General features: G+C 42.2%; 1 protein-coding gene across 1 annotated transcript in view; it reads right to left on the reverse strand.

Moving 5' to 3' along the window:
- Positions 1–2,259: 2,259 nt before the first annotated feature.
- erfl3 (Ets2 repressor factor like 3) overlaps positions 2,260–20,495 on the reverse strand; it is a 43,857-nt gene continuing 25,621 nt past the window's right edge. The window contains exons 2-5 of the mRNA XM_072459918.1: positions 16,179–16,413; positions 6,707–6,822; positions 5,482–6,551; positions 2,260–5,398 (exon numbers count right to left, since the gene is read on the reverse strand). Of these exons, the coding sequence (XP_072316019.1) occupies positions 4,727–5,398; positions 5,482–6,551; positions 6,707–6,822; positions 16,179–16,413 (2,093 nt within the window). The 3' untranslated portion in view covers positions 2,260–4,726. The remainder of the gene's footprint in view (positions 5,399–5,481; positions 6,552–6,706; positions 6,823–16,178; positions 16,414–20,495) is intronic.

Raw genomic sequence — 20,495 nt, forward strand, 5'->3', positions numbered from 1 at the left:
GTAGGCCTGTAATACCTTATATTGGCCCCGGACCTTTACAAAGAGTAGGCCTGTAATACCTTATATTGGTCCAGGACCTTTACAAAGAGTAGGCCTGTAATACCTTATGTTGGCCCAGGCCCTTAACAAAGAGTAGGCCTGTAATACCTTATATTGGTCCAGGACCTTTACAAAGAGTAGGCCTGTAATACCTTATATTGGCCCCGGACCTTTACAAAGAGTAGGCCTGTAATACCTTATATTGGCCCCGGACCTTTACAAAGAGTAGGCCTGTAATACCTTATATTGGTCCAGGACCTTTACAAAGAGTAGGCCTGTAATACCTTATGTTGGCCCAGGCCCTTAACAAAGAGTAGGCCTGTAATACCTTATATTGGTCCAGGACCTTTACAAAGAGTAGGCCTGTAATACCTTATGTTGGCCAGGCCCTTAACAAAGAGTAGGCCTGTAATACCTTATGTTGGCCCAGGCCCTTTACAAAGAGTAGGCCTGTAATACCTTATGTTGGCCCAGGCCCTCTACAAAGAGTAGGCCTGTAATACCTTATGTTGGCCCAGGCCCTTTACAAAGAGTAGGCCTGTAATACCTTATGTTGGCCCAGGCCCTTTACAAAGAGTAGGCCTGTAATACCTTATGTTGGCCCAGGCCCATTACAAAGAGTAGGCCTGTAATACCTTATGTTGGCCCAGGCCCATTACAAATAGTAGGCCTGTAATACCTTATATTGGCCCAGGCTATATATATCACTATAAGTGATCTGTTCTTCTGTATCTACCTCTGTATCTACCTGCGTTGCACCAATGAAATTTCCCCATGTGGGACAATAAAGGAATATCTTATCTTATCTTATCTAATACCTTATATTGGCCCCGGACCTTTACAAAGAGTAGGCCTGTAATACCTTATATTGGCCCCGGACCTTTACAAAGAGTAGGCCTGTAATACCTTATATTGGCCCAGGACCTTTACAAAGAGTAGGCCTGTAATACCTTATGTTGGCCCAGGCCCTTAACAAAGAGTAGGCCTGTAATACCTTATATTGGTCCAGGACCTTTACAAAGAGTAGGCCTGTAATACCTTATGTTGGCCAGGCCCTTAACAAAGAGTAGGCCTGTAATACCTTATGTTGGCCCAGGCCCTTTGCAAAGAGTAGGCCTGTAATACCTTATGTTGGCCCAGGACCTTTACAAAGAGTAGGCCTGTAATACCTTATGTTGGCCAGGCCCTTAACAAAGAGTAGGCCTGTAATACCTTATGTTGGCCCAGGCCCTTTACAAAGAGTAGGCCTGTAATACCTTATGTTGGCCCAGGCCCTTTACAAAGAGTAGGCCTGTAATACCTTATGTTGGCCCAGGCCCTTTACAAAGAGTAGGCCTGTAATACCTTATGTTGGCCCAGGCCCTTTACAAAGAGTAGGCCTGTAATACCTTATGTTGGCCCAGGCCCTTTACAAAGAGTAGGCCTGTAATACCTTATGTTGGCCCAGGCCCTTTACAAAGAGTAGGCCTGTAATACCTTATGTTGGCCCAGGCCCTTTACAAAGAGTAGGCCTGTAATACCTTATATTGAGGCTGGCGTTAAGGTGGAAGTGCTCCATTAACATGGGCTGCTCCATCTCTGCATCAGGACCCCTCCTCCTGCAGCTTTTAGAGTGCGTTTGTTTCTAAGTGCGCTCAAGAAATAGGACTTTCCTCACGTTAGTTAAAGGGAAGGAGTCTGGTCTGAGGACTGAGTGGCCTGTGGCAGCAGCAGATAAAGTGCTGTTCCTACACTTTGTTATATGCATAATCTCAGAGCGACTTCAATTATCAGCCCCATCCAGGTCAACAAGGAATGATCAATCAGAAATATTTTAACACAAGGCCAACTCTGAGCTCAATCTCGAAAGATAAGGACAATTTATGCATTAAAATATAATCAGACAGTAGGTTAGAAGTTTAAGTCCCATAGAAATAATTTAGACGGGCTACACTATAATTAGGAGGCTGACAGGAATGTTTTATTTCATATAGACAACAATACCGTAACTTATATGAAATGACCACAAATACGTGAAAATAATAATAACTGCTACTGTTATTACTTAAGCAAACATACTTTTGCAAATGTAAACATAAGACGACCCCATATGACTGTCTGCCAATAATAAAGCTTAACATTAAGTTAATCTCTTTGTTTACTCATATTGCATCCGAGCCACTCACTGACTAATCATTCAAATAATACTACATGAAAGGACAAAAACAATGGCCACTTACATACTGGGTTTTAACTGGTTTTAATAACCCTGATTACATCTTAATTACAAGTTTGAAAAAAAAAAAAGACAGAAGTAGAGAAATTCAATGTTACATCATGGTATTAACTTTCAAGTCTCCATTTCAGTGTTATGCAACTGCTCTGGGAGACAACAGGCAAAACTAATGAGCAAAAAGGGGACAAAATTTACACAATAAAACAATAGAACTCCATTGAATTCTTTTAAAATGGTGCAGTCCCCCGTAAATGATAAAAATATACACAATCAAGAGAAAAAACATTATAAAACAAAACATTACAATACATTACGAAAAAAAAATCAAATTACCCCATCTTCATGTAAATAATATCATCTTTTGTTTTCTCCAATTTGTCAATGTTGTTCCTCTGTCAGATCACAAAATGTACACATTTTAGTTATATTACATTTGTTTGAAGGAAAAATGTATGGTTAGGGTTTGGGTTGGCAAAAACGGTGTTTGAGATGCAATACCACAAAATAAAAGCTAGAACGCAAATTAAGATAAATTGCTAAGAGAAACAAAATCTTAAGAATGACAATCTTTTGAGAGACTTTTTGTGCCATTAGTCTACTGCAGATAGTGATGGTGCGGATAAGGAGAGGCTAGACGTCAAAGAAAGTTGATGATATCATTTCATCAGCTAAATTGATTCAAATTGTAATAATAAAGGCAGCTATCAGTTTGATTACAGACAAACGATTTGGTGAGAATGTCGGTGGGACTGTGCATGTTGAGACAAGATTCTATGGGGATTTCAGTCAGTTTCTGTTTGTAGATCAGTCTATATGGGCTAAAATATGAAACAACAAAATATATCGTCTAAAATATAATGGATTCTGAGCATATGCATAGTTTGAGGGGAGTTTACCTCGTCTTGCAGGAATGATTAACTTCGTCTTCTTTGCATCGATCTAAGGCAGCTGCGGACTTTGGAGGGAAACTGGCCAACTCAACATTACAACCACAGAAACTAAATTGAAAAGGGTTTATCTAGCAAATTAATTGATAAAACGAGACACCTGGTCCTGGCCTATTTTCCATCTGTTTTGTGCTCAGAATATTATGGCTATTATCACCTAGACTGATTATTTTTCTGATTATTTTCAACCAACATGTGCTGCAATCTCGCAAAAATATTAAAAATTCCGAAATATTTTATATCTTTAAAACACTATCGCTTTTTTAAAATTGTAATCACCTCATTTTAAAATATATAAAGGTATAATCTGTCTGTGTGTTGCTAGAGCTTGGTTTTTATACATGCTATAAAAACAAGGCATAGAGAGGCAGTGTGGATCCTGCGTTCTCTGATTTGTGTAGGTGCTCACAAACTCTTGAGGACCCGGTGACAGGGCTGAAACCACGAGCTGGAGCCAAAGGCAGTGTTGTGCATGTGGGATTCTTTGTATGGGCATTTGCTGGTTTTTACAACGTCAAAATCCAGAGGCTGGTGTATCTTGTGCAGCAGGGACATACAGTTTTAATATACAATATGCAGAGAAATATCTATATATTTTTCTGTTCTCACTTGTCCCCCCTTGCAGCACTTTCTCAAAACATCCCGTCCGTTGACATTCTTATGTTTTTACTCACAGCTCTACTGGGGGAACATTTCTTATACATGGAATTGGCATTTTTCCACATGTGGTCCACAAGAGAAAGGACAGAAGAGGCAAAAAGAAACAAGTAATAGCTTGAAAATGTCATAGCTTCATGCCGTTTAGTCCTCGTCTAGTTGTAAGTTACCAAAATGTGTTTTAAAACTGTTGCCTGGAGTTTTGTTGTTGCTTCTGCTTGTTTTTTTGTGCATGAATCCTATGAACATACAGCAATACGCTTCCCTGAGTGGAGTGAGCCAGATTTAGGAGTCAGTTCTGAAATGTTAAGTCAAAAAAAAACCCACTCTTTTACTATAGAGATACATGTTCCTAATGAACCCCACATTTTTGTTTAGCAATTCTGAAACATGATAGGAATTCCTAGAGATAGTAACAACCTAAAGTCCTCTCTATGTTGTGCTCCTCTGTGTCACTGTACATACAGGCACTTGTTGAAGTCCAGTTCTGTAGGAAAAGCACAGGGAGAGTGCTCAGCTTTTGTGGGCTTTAACAGAGTGGGTCCCTTGAGAAAATGGGGTAGGCTATCTGCAGCATCACTGGCCAGGTGAGAGAGAAAGGTCTCCATCAGGACTAGTCACTGTGCTGGAGACAATTGCATCTCTCCTTCCTCAAAAGGGTTCATGCCACAGGAGTCCTGACACAGACAGAAGTCATGGAACCAAGTCTGTGTCTGTGAGATGTTAGTAGTTAAGCAGGATTTTGTAATTCTCTGCTGGGACCGGGAGTTAGTCCTCAGCGTAGTGAAAGGAATCTCAGAGAAGCCCTTTCACACACCTGTGGACTACATGAGTGAGTGGAGGGCAGTAGTGTACAGCAATGTCTTCATCAGCACTCTTTATTCTCCAGAGACAGCTGTGCAGTGGCACGGTGTAGCTCAGCGCTCACTCTGCGGTGTGGGGCCAGGGGAGTGGCTAAGGAGCCTTCGTACACCATAGGAGGGGGACTTTCGCCCTCTGTGCTGCCTGTCCCGTCCTCCATCTCCACTCGCCCGTTGCAATGTGTATGTCGTATCCTTTCTTCCTCTGGTCGCACTTTCTTATCATCAGACTCCTCCTGTGAAGCCTCCAGACGCTGGTCTTCACTCCAGCGCCTCTTGAAGCGCAGTTTTAAGGGGATGCACTTGGTCTGGGGTGCTCCTACTGAACCCATCTGAGGGGGAGGCGGGCTCACATCCTCTGGTTCTGCTGGTTCAGTCTTAAGGATGGGTGGCCCACGATGGGCATTAGACTGTATGTGCTGTGAGGCAAAGAAGGGGAGAAGGCCAGGCGGCGGTGGAGCAGGAGCTTTAAAGACATCTTCATCCAAGTCATCATCAGGATGGGGTGGATGGGAATGGGATGTGCCGTTTGTAAGGTGGTGGTGGTGGTGGTGGTGGTGGTTTGGAGCTCTGGGGAAACGAGAGAACTCAAAATGCTCATCTCTCTCGTCTGGGTCTTCATCGCTGATGTCAGTGACCTCCACCTCCTCTTCTGATTCAATGTCAGAGATAGGCTCCACCTGTACAACAACACAAGCCGCAATGTAAATACAACAGTATAATAGGTTATCAAGACTTTCTTTATATTTGTGTGTTTACAGACCTTAATTTTGGGGAGTCCGGCACTGTTGAGTGACTGTGTAGAAGATGAAGTTGAGACCAGACCAGAGCCGCTGGCTGAACTCAAGTCGCTGCCGAAGGAGAGTGAGGAGCCCATGCCTGATGTGGACGTCATGGAGCCGGAGGAAAGAGAGCTCTGCCGGAGCTTCCCCTGACACTGTCCGTCCCGCTGCTTTCTTCCCAGTGGCGGCGGCTGCAGCTTGAACTTGAATGGGGACATGTGGGGCGGCTCCTCTCCTAGGTGCATGGGGTGGTGCATGGGGTGTGATGGGTGCGCGGAGTGCGGATGGTGGGGAAGGTGGTGAGCAGAGTGACCCAAAGAGGGATGGTGGTGTCTCTCTCCTGGTCTGTCTCCTCCTCGCTCCGCTGGTCCCCTCTCAGTGGCCAGACTTGACTTCTCCGGTCGGTGTGGCTGTGGGACAACGATGTTGGGGTACTGTATGAATGCCCTGGGACTCAGGCCATAATTGTACACTGACTGTGTGGCCTTCAGGTAGCGTTTCATGTCCTCGGGGTTAAAGGAGAAGTGCGAGCCGAGCATGGGCGACAGACTAGGCGACGGGGTGTAAGGCAGGTGAGAGGTAGGTGTCATGGAGAGTGCAGGAGAGAGGGGGGGGGCTAAGAGACTCACTCCTCCTGGGCCAGGCAGAGGGGATACAGGGAAGGGGGACAGGGGTTCGGGGTGGATGCGGTGGCCGGAGGGACCTCTTGGGTGCCCTACTGGATTTCCTTGGTACATCCTGAATAGAGACTCATGAGGTAAGCGTGGGTGAATGATGCCACGGTACCCTCCTCCTCCACCAACACCCCGCTCCGCTGTCCTCTCCTCAGCTGGAGCTGTGGGGCCCTCCTCGATCTCAGAGTTCACAGATGTACCATCGCTGCAGTCGCTCACGGAGCCCCGGGCTCTCCGCGCCACAGAGCTGAACACCACCCCCGGGCTGCGAAGGTCGTCATTTGGTGAGAGAACTTCTGATGGTGTCGAAGGGGGAAACCGGAAGTGGGTACCTGCACCGGTCGGGACAGGAGGGGCGCTTTGAGGGACGGCACTTCCTGTAAATGTCAGAAGGGAAGAGGGGGGGAAATTCTTAGAAATAATATTGTCTCCAGGATAATCCCATGCAATCTTGCTATCCTATTGTGGGATTAGGGGAAAATAGAGCATGTATGAGCATACACATCCGCAGCACTACACACTGAAGGCTTACCTGCAGAGCCCATGTCGATGAAGGGATAGTTGACCAATACCAGCTTGTTGAAATTGAACTTGTAGGTGAACCTTTTTCCTTTGGTCTTATGGAGAATCCGCTTGTTGTAGTAATATCTGTAAAGCAAAGAAGAACAAGTTCACCACACACGCATAACATATCACATAACACATTGCAAAGGCATACACAGATACACAACAATAAAACATAAATTGACAATGTAGAGCTCATTGTTTGTATTCTAGTCAATGGGACAGCTATGACAGATGGACTGCCTTGCATCGCAAAAAACCCCAAGCCAAAACCTTTTTATGGCATGCTCCTTCTAATGATAGATATTAAAGAGTGTTGTGTGACATTTGCACAAAGCAGATCTATAAGAAGAAGGGGGGTCTGCATGAGAGAACACATGCTGAAGATAAGCGCATGGATCAGCCACCCGTAAAGACTGAGTGATGTTGAGCACAGGGATAAACAAACAATTAAAAGATCAGAGGTCAGACTCAACAATGTCACCACTGCAAACAAATCCTAAAGGTTTCAGCATTGTAGGGATATTAAACAGTGGAAGATTGGTGTGGTCTCAATATTAACATTTTAATCTCAATTTAAATAAAAAAAAAATAACATGAAATAAATATATAGTAGTAGTCAAGTAGTACAATGTGGTCTTATATTATTAAGACTGACCACATAGGGACTTTTGCATTTGACCCATCCTTCAATACCTGTTCAAATGAGCATCTAGTTTCAGTACTATATTTAGCATCAGAAAATACAATGCCCACTGCAGTCTAAAGCTTAAACAAACCATCCTTCTGACATTATTTTTGTTCGATTGGCCCGTCTCTTTATGTAACGCCAAAACCTCCAATAATTCAGCCCATCTTTATCTCTTTATGTAATGGCCTTTCTCTCTCATGGCCGCTGCATTCAGTATGAGGCTCCATTTTTATTAACCTTTGTCCTGCCCCAGCTGTTTTATGTAACGACGCTCAGCTTTCTTCTCCTAGACTCACATCCACTTTATGTAACCTCTACATCCCAGCCTTCACACATACACATCATGCAAGACACATAACACTATGATATAATGGGCCCTATTCATGTGTTTATGTTTGTGTAATGCCACCCCGCAAAAGAAAAAACATATTTTTGTCTGTTGCCAGAGAAAACATTGTGCCAGTCTATGTGCTATGTGTATAGGCCCATTAATTACAGAAATATTTACTTTAAAACAGGGCAATTTATAATGTTTAACGCAACCTACTGATCATCCTTTCACTGGATGGTAACTATCCAGGTGGCTGTGCGCATCGAATTGTCTCACTTTTCATTATATTTTTTTTTACGTGAGGGTGCTCCTAAAGCCTTCCCCCCTCTGTCCTAATCCTGACTCTCCCCACTCTGATGTCCCCTCAAGGCGTATAGGGCGAGTGCACAGGGAGCGAGGAGACAGGACAGGCCTGCAGTGTTGGAAAACAATGTTTACACCAAAGCTCAGAGCAGCAGCAGAATGAGGAAGTGGGGATTGACAGGGGCAGGACAAGCGCCGTTAAAAAACAGCAAAAGGACCATAAGCATACTATTCATATTAATGTACAGAAAGCCATCCATCCAGAAAGCATTTTGTAGAATTATTTTAGGACTGTTCTGAGGAAATGTGATTTGTACTTTCTGCATGTTGTGATATTTCATTTCAAGAAAATGCTGGGTCTATTCACAAAGTTAATATCCTAATGGAAAAATAACCTCCTACAACTTCATGTTGGTCCTGGGTGTTAGGCTCAGTGTCATAATAATCACGGTTTCTGTATAATCGGTGAAATCTGTCAGTGTTGCGTGCGACCTTACATCGAAGTAACAAGTTAGTGGGGAGCCTAACCCAAGTTTAATTGGGTCTAGCTGCACGTGCTCATGTATTTACAGATAATGTTGAAATACATCGTTGGAGGCAAATTACTTCTTTGCGCAATGCGATCTGTGATGACTGAGGCTGTGTGGAGCACATGGTCAGCAATTCTTCAGCATGTAGCCCCCTCCTGTGCTGTCATACGGGCAGACAGTCTTTGAAGAGCATTTGAACTCACTTCAAAAGAGAAGAAAGAGATTCTTTGAGTGCCAGTGTTAAGCTGCCCACTACATTCGACCCGTAGCACACACTTACCTCAAATCATAACTTTAGAAAGTGTCACCTTATTACAGTTTGTTCATTCAACAGGATGCCAAAACATACACAGAGCAATATCTCTCACCCTGTTCAACCAGAGGAGGAGATTTCTTAAATCCATTGATTGTCCAAAGCCTTCAGGGAAACAGGGAGCTTTTTCATCAAACCAGTAGATACTGTGTGTGATATAGGCTGAGGATTAAGCTGTGACTATACAGACCAATGTGGTCCACAACTTAATGACCGGAGTCGAGAGTTCAGAACATTAACAATAAATGAACACTGCCCATCCTGAGCCTCAACAAGTGAGCAAAATTTACACTCCAACGCTCAGATCCACAAATCGCTATTCAAGGTGCGAACAGTTAACAAGTTATCATTTACAGAGCACAATAGTAGAACGTAGTATTTTACTTTGAAATACTGTTGATATGCAGGAAATATATTTCTATATATATATATATATATATAGAGTTGCCTAAAATAGCATTTAAATAGCCCACTTTTTCTATTTGTGTATAATTTGACGGAGTTGGTTTACAGATCATTTGACAAACAGAATTGTATGCGCACAAGCTGTGCTTAGCCTATTGTTGTAAATAGGCACCGATTGTGACAGGAAGTTGGGATTACAATACTCCACATGAGCCCCAGTTTATTTTCTGTCTCGTTCGTCAGTATTGGCTCGTGTTGGACACACCAGCTGCCTCTCAGGTGTGAGAGGCACATGTGTGGGGCTTTGTGCTCTCTAGGTCTGATGGTGTTTACTTAAACATGAAATCAACGTTTGTGTAAAGATGTGGGACAGTCTAAAGCACGATTAGGCGACATGTCACATGCAACATGTGAGCTGCTGTAAAAGTGTTTGTGTGTGTTCGTACACAGGAGGAGGAACTGGTCTGGGTGCGATAAGACTGCTCACATGCTCTGTGGGTGCAATATGGTGTGGATGTGCACAGCGCGTGTTCAATCTGCCCACAGGAAATAAAGGCTTCATTCACTCTGGGACAATGACACATACAGCACCAACACGTCCAGCACACAAAGTGAAACAATAGACAGACAATACACACTCTGAGCACAGGCATACGATGACACTGCCTGGGGACACGCTGCTCTGCATAAAGAGTAGCTCTGGACCCAGGCCTTCTGACCTACAGAGCAGCCGGGCTGGGAGGTGAGCAACAGCAGGATGTCCAAACGCCTGAACAGTGGTGATGTCATTTACATCAGGGTAAGCCACAGTTACTGCAGGCTACTGTGCCTTCTGTCTGTTAAATTCATATTATAAACAGCGAAAGATAAGACAGTATAAATCATTATTATTACTTCCGCTTATCCGGGGTTGGGTCGTGGGGGCAACAGTCTAAGCAGGGACTCCCAAACTTCCCTCTCCCCAGACACCTCCTCCCACTCCTATGGGGGGATCCTGAGGCGTTCCGAGAGACATAGTCACTCCAGCGTCTCCTGCGTCTTCCCCGGGGCCTCGGGGGGCCTCACCCTATCTCTAAGTGAGCGCCCAGCCACCCGGCGGAGGAAACTCATTTTGACCTCTTGTAATCGCGATCTTGTCCTTTCGGTCATTACCCAAAGCTCATGACCATAGGTGAGGGTAGGAACGTAGATTGACCGGTAAATTGAGAGCTTTGCCTTTCGACTCAGCTCCTTCTTTACCAAAACAGTCCGATGCAGCGACTGCATCACTGCAGCCGCTGCACCGATCCGTCTGTCGATCTCACGCTCCATCCTTCCCTCACTCGTGAACAAGACCCCGAGATACTTGAACTCCTCCACTTGGGGCAAGGACTCCCCACCCACCTGGAGAGGGCAAGCTACCTTTTTCCGGTCGAGAACCATGGCCTCGGATTTGGAGGTTCACACTCGGCTGCAAACCGTCCCAGTGCATGTTGCAGGTCCGAGTTTGATGGAGCCATCAGGACAACATCGTCTGCAAACAGCAGAGATGGAATCCTGTGGTCCCCAAACCGGACACCCTCCGACCCCTGACTGCGCCTAGATATTCTGTCCATAAAAATTATGAACAGAACCGGTGACAAAGGGCAGCCCTGGCAGAGTCCAACATGCACTGGGAACAGGTCTGACTTACTGCCGGCAATGCGAACACAGCTCCTGCCCCGGTCATACAGGGACCGGACAGCCCTGAGCCAAGGGCCCCGGACCCCGTACTCCTGGAGCACCCCCCAAAGGACACGGTCGAAAGCCTTCTCCAGATCCACAAAGTTCATGTGGACTGGTTGGGCAAACTCCCATGAACCCTCGAGCACCCGATGGAGAGTATAGAGCTGGTCCAGTGTTTCACGACCGGGACGAAAACCACTCTGCTCCTCCTGAATCCGAGGTTCGACAATCGGTCGGATTCTCCTCTCCAGTACCCTGGAATAGAGGGTCTTCCAGTCCAGAGGCACTCCCCCCGACCGCCACGCCATGTTGCAGAGACCTGTCAGCCAAGACAGTCCTACAATAACCAGGGACTGAAGATACTCATGGTGGATCTCATCCACCCCTGGAGCCCTACCACCGAGGAGTTTGCCAACAACCTCACTGACTTCAGCTTGGGTGATGAACGAGTCAGCCTCCAAGTACTCAGTCTCTGCTTCCTCTTCAGAAGATGAGCCAAGTTTAAGTGTACTTTTTTTTCTCTTTAAATCATGACGGTCCATCACGGCTCACAGAACACAAGCAAACATGTGTGAGTGCAGCCCTGCATGGCCAGCAGAGCACGTACAATGGAGCGTTTGTTTATGGGCCTGTGTGTGTGTGTGTGTGTGTGTGTGTGTGTGCACATGTGCCACGTTGTTAATCTTTGCCAGCTGTGCATGGCGGTCCCCCTGACCTATGACCACTGTGTTAGAGTCAGGGCTGATGGCAGAACAGGGCCCCACAGATCAGGAGCTGGGACCTTTTAGTATGATTACCCCCATTAAGTCTGCACCACGATACCACTGATTGGCACCAGACTAAGACTACAAAAAAAAAAGAAAAAAAATCACTATTGTTATCCGACATAACTAAGAATGTACAGGAAAAAAACAATAAAATGAAAGTTCTAAGTGGCAAAGGTAAGTAGTTCTTTGTAGTTCAATTAAACATGCTCTAAAAAGCAGAGGGGAACAAGGGACTTCTAGGCCACAGTAGGCTTAAACATTTTATATTATATGTTATGATTACTTTGCATTAATGATGTCAATAAAATCATAATCATATTTAAGGCAATAATAATAAAATGTGTTGGAAACCGTAATAAAATATGTTGGAAACAATAAGAAGTACAGTACAGAAAACGACAGTGACCAGATTTGGTGTTTTTAGGTCAAACTTTCAGAACTGGCCGCTAATTCGCTTAGCCTTCAGACAGAAAGCAGAAGGCTCTGTTTTGTTAGTACGAACCAAACAGATTCTCCCTTTACAATGATTAACGGGCTGAAATTAGCTCTAGTGCAGTGGCTAGTCCCGCCCATGACTTCTCGAGGACTGCAGGGACTATTTGTGCTACTCTGGTGTAATGACCGGAGGGGCCATTAGAGGCCCCACAACCGTGTTTACATCGAAAGTGTGTTGACGGCTAGCTTGTCAATCTATTAAGACATAATAACATAAGATTTTCACTTATGTTGACACATAAGAGCAAGAATCAAAGAGAAGATGGATTAGTTTGAAGCTTTGATTTGGACAAATAATGGGAATTAGTTTCAAAGAGGAGCAGATTGTGTTAGCTACGCTAAGTTGTTACGAAACGTGCACAAGTGTATCTAAAATCAACCGGGCTAAGGATTTATGACAATCAGAGCTGACGGAGCACAGAGTGAATGAACTTTGGATTACACAGGATACATATACAAGTGAATAAACCCCTCAACTGTGGAAGGCAACAGCGGTGACCTAAATGTAATAATAGTGTGATGTGTGTTATAATACAGGCTTTCTGCAGTGGTAAACTAAGATCAGCCTAATGAGAAATGTAAAACATGATTTATCCCCTATTGTTTTAAGTTGTTAACGGTGCTAGTTCTATCTTGCCATGTACTTCGTGTGGTTGTATCGAGCAACTGCTGTTCGGAAGAAGAGGTGAGGACGAGTGGAGCATTTCACTCTAATCTGTTCACTCTAAATGTGTATTGAAAACAGTGTGCCTCGTGTGTCTGCAGTGCCTCAGTGAGAGCAGGGACTGAAAGTCTCTTTAGGGCCACGTGGGGATTTTGACTGAGACTCTTACGGCCTAGGTAAAGGCTACGGTTCGACGCTGTGAAAAATTACTTTATCAGATAATTGTTCTTCTCTCAAATGTTAAGACTCGCATACATCACGTAATTAATACAATTATAATAAAAATGTTATTCAATCATTTCAGATGGTCAATGATCAGAGTCTTTTGAAGAGGTTTGAAAGGTTTACAGTCCCTTAAACCCTTAAAATTAGATTAATTTAAAACTGCGGAAGAATACATTTGACAAGTTTTCATTAATTACTTAGTTCAGTCTTGGTTATGTTCACAAGATGAAAGATAGATAAGATTTGTATTTGCTTTAAACATGATTATAAATTGTAATAAAGACAAGGTTGTATCCCTTACCAATCTGCCCTAATTGCAATGCAATTGCATGAAATTATTCTAACACAATTATGAATAATAATAACAATATTTTTCCTGAACCAATTATCCCTAAACAACATCATACTCAGATCAGATTGATGTGATCTCCACAGTCTCGTAAGTCGTCCTTCCTGTGTACAGACACACGCGTGCACAGTGGGAGTGTAATCCTCTCTACAGGAGTGGGAATTTAACAGTGTCCGTGGGAGCGGGAGTCCAAGATGACGCACGGACCCCTCGGCGGAAGCCACCGACACAATGTGGAGCGCCCGATGGAGGGAATTTCCAGCATGTGCCAGGCAGACAGGAAAGAATAAGATCAGTGAGGTAAAAATATTCCTGAAGTGAAAGCCCGGAGTACAAGGCATTTTAAGTGTGTGGAAGCATTTGTGTGCGCTAATAGCCACATGCTGCCTTTGGTCTTCATAATTAGCAGGCTCCAGGTTTTCCTCCATATGAAGGGCGGAGGGCCTGGTCTCCAACAGTATGGTCCATATGGAGAACTGTGCGCATGTGCTTCATTCCATAGAACTTAATTTGTCTAAATAAGGAGCGTTCATTCTTGTCAATGTCATCTTTGCTACAACTATCTACCGAGTTAAGCAAGGGCTTTTTCATACATTTTGTTCATAAGGCGCTGGTACAGCTGGCAGCCCGGTGTAAACGCTCTCCGGGTAAAACCATCGTCTTACCCGGAGATCGTCACGTTATCCCGGCGGAAATCCTAATTTTTCCCCTCCATCCCTTGTTGGGAAATGGGAGGTTTTGTCTATAGGAGTTTTTGTTTATAAGAGTTCTTCTATTGAGTGTTTTTTTAAACTTCCTATATTCTGTGATCTGTCCTTTTCTTCTGTATCTACTGCGTTGTATCAATGAAATTTCCCCATGTGTGGACAATAAAGGATTATCTTATCTTATCTTATCTTATAAAAAGTGCATCCAATCTCTCGACCACAGTCATGAACTTATCTGGGGTCACTTTTTAAACTATCTTTGTTCGTGCATTCACAGTGACAATGCTGTTTCAACCTTCGCTGGGACCTGTTTGGGGAGTGAGAGATCAGAAAGGATACTTGACATGCAGAAAAACCAGCATAGCTACACGCTTAACAGTTTGTGGCTGTGTTTGGATTTCTGGGAATGCTGCTTTCATTATGACGGGTTTTTGGCTCCGTTACCCAGACAGTCAGTAAGTCGTGCCTAGATGCTACAAATAGCACTTACACTAAATCTCTAATGGGCAAGAGACTTTGACCTGCCCCTGGTGTGGTTAACCAGGCCATATTTAGCTACTATAATGTTAGAAATAGACAACAATGCCTTCTTGACATTAGGAAGTTCAAGTTTAATTGCATGTCAGACATACAGTATGTAGATGACATTTTTCCATCACATACAAATCCTACAAAAAGGTACAGCACATTTTGTAAACCTGGATAAAACCTACCGTATATCTTAAAATTAAAATGATCCTGAATTGAGCCCGGAGCCAGGAGCCAGGAACTCATGTCTTATGGTATTTGCATAAGAACACACCATTTTGCGATTATAAGAATAAGACACTGTTAATCCAGTCTGATCTGTACTATTACACAATAACCTCTAAGCCCTATGCCCTGCAAACTTCTCCCAGCTGTCAGGGCGCTTGTAGCATCTGATTAACCGTAGTAGAACCCTTTCTCGTGATTTACACCTAAAGAGTAGGCGATTTTCGTAAGCACTTGAAAAGATAGCAACCATTATGCATCAAATGGCTTAATTTAAGAGTCACAAGGCTTATGACATTTATACTTGTGAGATTAAGAGAAGCAAAGCCGCAGCTGGGAACTTTCTTCCATTACTGTGCAAACGTAATGTAACTCTATACTTTAGATTTTCTTAATTGAATTGAAAGAATAATGGCTCTATTTGTGTTATATATATATATATATATATATATATATATATATATAATATATATATATAATATATATATATATATATATATATATATATATATAATATATATATATATATAATATATATTATATATATATAATATATATATATATATATATAATATATATATATAATATATATATATATATATATATATATATAATATATATATATATATAATATATATTATATATATATAATATATATATATATATATAATATATATATATATATATATATAATATATATATATATATATATCTCTTGCTGATTGGCCAGCGAGACAGATTATCCTCCAGTTCCTATACAAGAGTTCCCCTTTTTTGTAGCTGGTAATCTGATGGCCTCATCTGCCCCTGTGACTGATAGCTTTCCCTCTTTACGTAAACTCATCAGTGGCTCCAGTTTTTTCTTAAAGGCAGGTCAACAAAACTGAATGTGAATAGCTAACCTGATTTGACGAACAAACTGTCATCAGGGCTTTTACAACAACAGAGCTCTCACAAAGCACATCAATAGTAATGAGACTTAAGGATTAAAGGCACTTATATGTAGGTGTTTCCTTCTTTATACACGGTGGGTTTGCAACAATTACCCACACAGCACGACAGACCAATGATACTGATATTAAAGTCTTAGCTAGCGTCTGAATTTCATTGTATTGGTTTTTATTTATTTCTAATCTATTTTTTGTGTGACATTCTAAATAAATAATGGCTATAATAATCTAGGTAAAAAGCATGTGAGCTCACCTGAGTGCCCGGCTCAGCTTGTCATAGTTCATCTGGGGTTTGCACTTCCGAGCACCCCACAGCCGAGCCACCTCGTCAGGATCTTTGATGACGAACTCGCCGTAGTCGCCCTGCCACGCAATGACGTCGTGGTACTCCTCCTTCCTCAGCAGCTCCAGGATGAAGTGCCAGAGCTGGATCTGCCTGGACCCTGGGCTGGACTCTGGCTTGTAGGCCCATTCTGGGAACGCAAAACCTACAGGACACATGGAGGGGATGGTCAATTTTTATGTAAACAAACAACATTCCATTCATAATTAAAAATACAGGAATACTGTCATTTATCTTGAGGCATTTTAGAATGCATTATTAATTCCCCTCCTATAACCTGTGATGAAGGCTAAGCCACTGCTGCCCTGCATCTGACTGAAGGAGAAGAAGTGGCTGGGAGAAGTGTCTTGGCCAAAGAGACAACAGCAGAACGAAGCAGGGATTCAACTACCATTCATTGGGTTGTAGTAAAAGCTCTAAACACTGATGACTTTGTAACCCACATACAGTACATCATAGCAATTGACCCATTATTTCATATTTCTTTATCTTTCAAATCACTTCACTGCAACACTATAAATGCATGTACATGTTCTTGTAGTAAAACTTGTAGTATCTTTGGAGTAAAACGTTGTCCGGGCTGTACCACAGGTTTTATGCAACAAAGTAAAAGGTGTTCTGCCCCAGTACAGAGCTATTGTAAATGCAGCTCTTAGGGTCAAAATGAGACCGTTGTGTGCCGTCTGCTTCTAATCAAAAAGTGTTTTAATCCTATATGAACCAGAAAGTAACACTGGTGCGCTGTTAGTTAGCCAGATGTTATATGTTGTTAGCAGTAGTGTGGCAGCAAATCTCAGTTCTGGCCTCTAATCCTATAATTAGGATTCTTGGAATGTGAGGAATAACTTTGAACCGCTATTTTTCAATGTCAAGGTGAAGACTTCATACAATACTCTGTACAATCAATTGTCAGGTCACAGGCTCACCACAGTCGCTTTTCACAGGAAACGCTCACACACAAGTGAAACTACACATTTGCCACTGAAACCTGCAGAGTCAGTGAACCTTGTGGAACTTTTACTCAAAAACTGTTCCACCTGTCTGTCCTCCACAGCTTTCCTCTCATGCACTCACTCTTTCCAACGAGGGGAGTGAAAAAATAACAACACGGCCAGTCATCTCTCCATCCCTCTCTCTGCCCACTGCTCGGAGGAAAGTAAGAAGCACAGATTGTGGGTGTGCACCATTTTTAAAAGCTTTAAAATGTGCCACTGAGTCTCCCACTAACATTCTGTCGCCTGGGTGGTCAAAACAACCTGACACATCCGAGCCAGACGTACACGGGATAGCACCGTGTTTACAGCGAGAAAAAGTCTGTCTGGATTTTATTAAGAAAGGCCTTTTTGCGGTTTTAGTCCTCCCTCTTAAGGAAAAAAAAAAAAGAACAAAGAAACATAAAAAGAAGATTTGCTTTGTCCGATTGTAATTTGATGGCAGATACATTTAACCAAAATAAGATTTAAATTGATATCAAAAAGTGTAATTAAACCATGTTCACGGGTGACAACAAATATTTGAAAACAATTGTCTTATTTTCATCAAAATGGTAACTCAACAATCCTGTGTAATAAGTGTGTGTGATAAACTGCTTTAATCTACCACTTTGTAATGACATGGAAAGACGCAGTCAGCGATCCAGTGTTTCTGATGCATTTTAAGTGCTCAGAATGCAAACGGCGGACAGAGGAAATGAGGCAGGAATCTGGGCTGGAGATGGAGAGGAACAAACGGGCTCAAATCATCAGATTATAGATGCGCAGCCTGAAGTGCAGATAGATAGCCCTGATAATCTTCTGCTCTGGCCCGCATGCACTATTTAGACACTGTTGCATAACACTAATTAATGTTGAGAGCACATCTGCCAGATAACAGCAAGTATTGCTTATGCTAGCTCTACCAAAGCGTAGTAAGAGAGTATTTTTGGGATATTTCACCTATTTCAGTTGGTAGTTTTTGGATTGCCAATATCACTCTTTAACACTATATACGGTTGTCAATAGTATCGATATCCACTAAAGGTAGTGTTGAAACTCGGTGCACTTATTTCTAAAAGTAAAGTTAAGCTTATCCTGAATCATTTTAGAAATCTTGATCTACCGGCATATCAGAATTTGGATTACAAAGATGATGAAGATAAACTGCATTCATTTTGAGATAAAACCATTGTGGTTGCAAAATAGGTATTGTGTTTTAATCTTTTTTTCTTACTAATTATATATATATATATATATATATATATATATATATATATATATATATATATATATATATATATATATATATATATATATATATATATATATATATATATATATATATATATATATATATATATATATATATATATATATAAATATAAATATAAATATATATATATATATATATATATATATATAAATAAATAAATAAATAAATATATATATATATAGTCTATAGTAACATAATTTAAAGAATAAAAACATCTTTACAAGGCATCACGATGATTAGTCACACTGAACGTATATTTCCTGTGAGAAGTTTGAGAAGCTTGTGAGCACAAACAATCGCTAAGCAATTCATAAACAGTGAGAGATTGAGTCAGTATACATCAAATTACACACAATGTTATACCACTTTATTAACTATTACAGTGTGTGAAATAGTTTTCATTTAAATACAATCTGATTAGTCCCTTGTAAGCCTGGCAAATGTAGGCAGCAGATTGAATTAAAGCTAGTGCATTGCATGGCTCACTCACAATCTTGTACTTCCTCCTTATCTTCCCACCCTCTTCCTCCTCCTCTTTCCTTTAAACATCCAAACAAACACTCATCGGCCTATCAAGCCGCAAGTGAACGGCGATTACAGTGGAACAGACTGGGGGCTAGCATAAACACAAGCCAACCACAGGCCTCCTGTAAAAACACACACACTCCTACTACAGAGACAGCATACCCTTTCCAAGCATAGTAAACTGGCCTTTTTCAAACCACTTCAGTGTGTCGAGTCCAGTCAAGAGGGGCCTAAACAAACCTACTTTGTGGTTGCAAACAAATAAAGTAGCAGGGATGGTACCTTAAGCGTTGGCTCTCAGGAGCTCAACAAGGGTAATTCATCCATAGTGGTGTCTGAATGTCTCTCTGGGCTCAGTTTACTTCTGATGGGCTTTTTGTGTCGCTTCTCAAAGTACACCACCAAATAAACAAACGGTCACGCTGCTTGTAACCACAAATTGTCGTTGAAATCATTACTAAATTTCCAGCTGGCAATTTTGTTTTATAGCTTGAAAGTGTGATATGGATATTGAAAATAGATACAAAATAAGAAAGATTCAAAATAAAACAATGAATCTGCTTTTATTCCTAGTTTGTGTCATTGTCCGTCTCTTTATGCATGTCCCTCACAGTTTGTCAGTGTCACAAGAATACATTTTAATTAATTTTTGTAATTTAAATTTTTTTAAATTTTTTACAAATTTTGATCTTAAAATTAAGTTCTCAAAACACCCACTAATACAGTAACACGTCTTTCAGGGCCAGTACAGCAATGCTAGGATGATGAGAGTGAGCGTGTGCGTGTGGATTCCTTCATGTGCTCGATACATATGTAATGATCTCTTTGACTTTCACAGAGGACACACACACGCACACACACACGCACACGCACACGCACACAGGGGCTAAAGACCTGGGGCAGCATCCGTGGTGTGAGAACAGAGGCAGGGGCACATTCTCTCTCATCATCAGCTGATTCGCCGCTCCTTCTGATTAACACGGCGACAGGTGCGTGCGTTTGTGCCGGCGCTGACTTAGCGCGACTTATCAGTTTACCTGTCAACTCTTTACATCAAAGGCCAGAGCGATATGGGCTGCTGAATGACTTTAGGACGGCGCGGCAGGAGTCCTTTGCTGTGTGTGTATGTGGACTGGATGGGATTATGTTCTGAGGAATGCCAAGAGCAAGAACAGGTGTCTTTGTCCTTCTCCGCTGCACAGTTCGACCGTGCTGAGCAGTTCTGAGTAACCCTGGATCAGTCAGCGGTTCATCAGCTCTAAATACCCCAATTCTAAATCATTCACAGCCAAGATAACATTTCTAAAATGTTACAAATTCTAGAGATGCTTAATAACTTAGGTAACAGAACCGCTCTAATTAACAGGAGGGGAAATAGTTGACTGTAGCCGTTTTGCTTTGTAATACAATACAATTGTATCACAAAAGTAGGAACATCCTCTAAAAAAATCGGGT

This window comes from Eucyclogobius newberryi, unplaced genomic scaffold (assembly GCF_026437365.1).
Source record: "Eucyclogobius newberryi isolate DKJ021-1_F unplaced genomic scaffold, fEucNew1.0.hap1 SCAF_3, whole genome shotgun sequence".
In the NCBI taxonomy this organism is placed as follows: domain Eukaryota; kingdom Metazoa; phylum Chordata; class Actinopteri; order Gobiiformes; family Gobiidae; genus Eucyclogobius; species Eucyclogobius newberryi.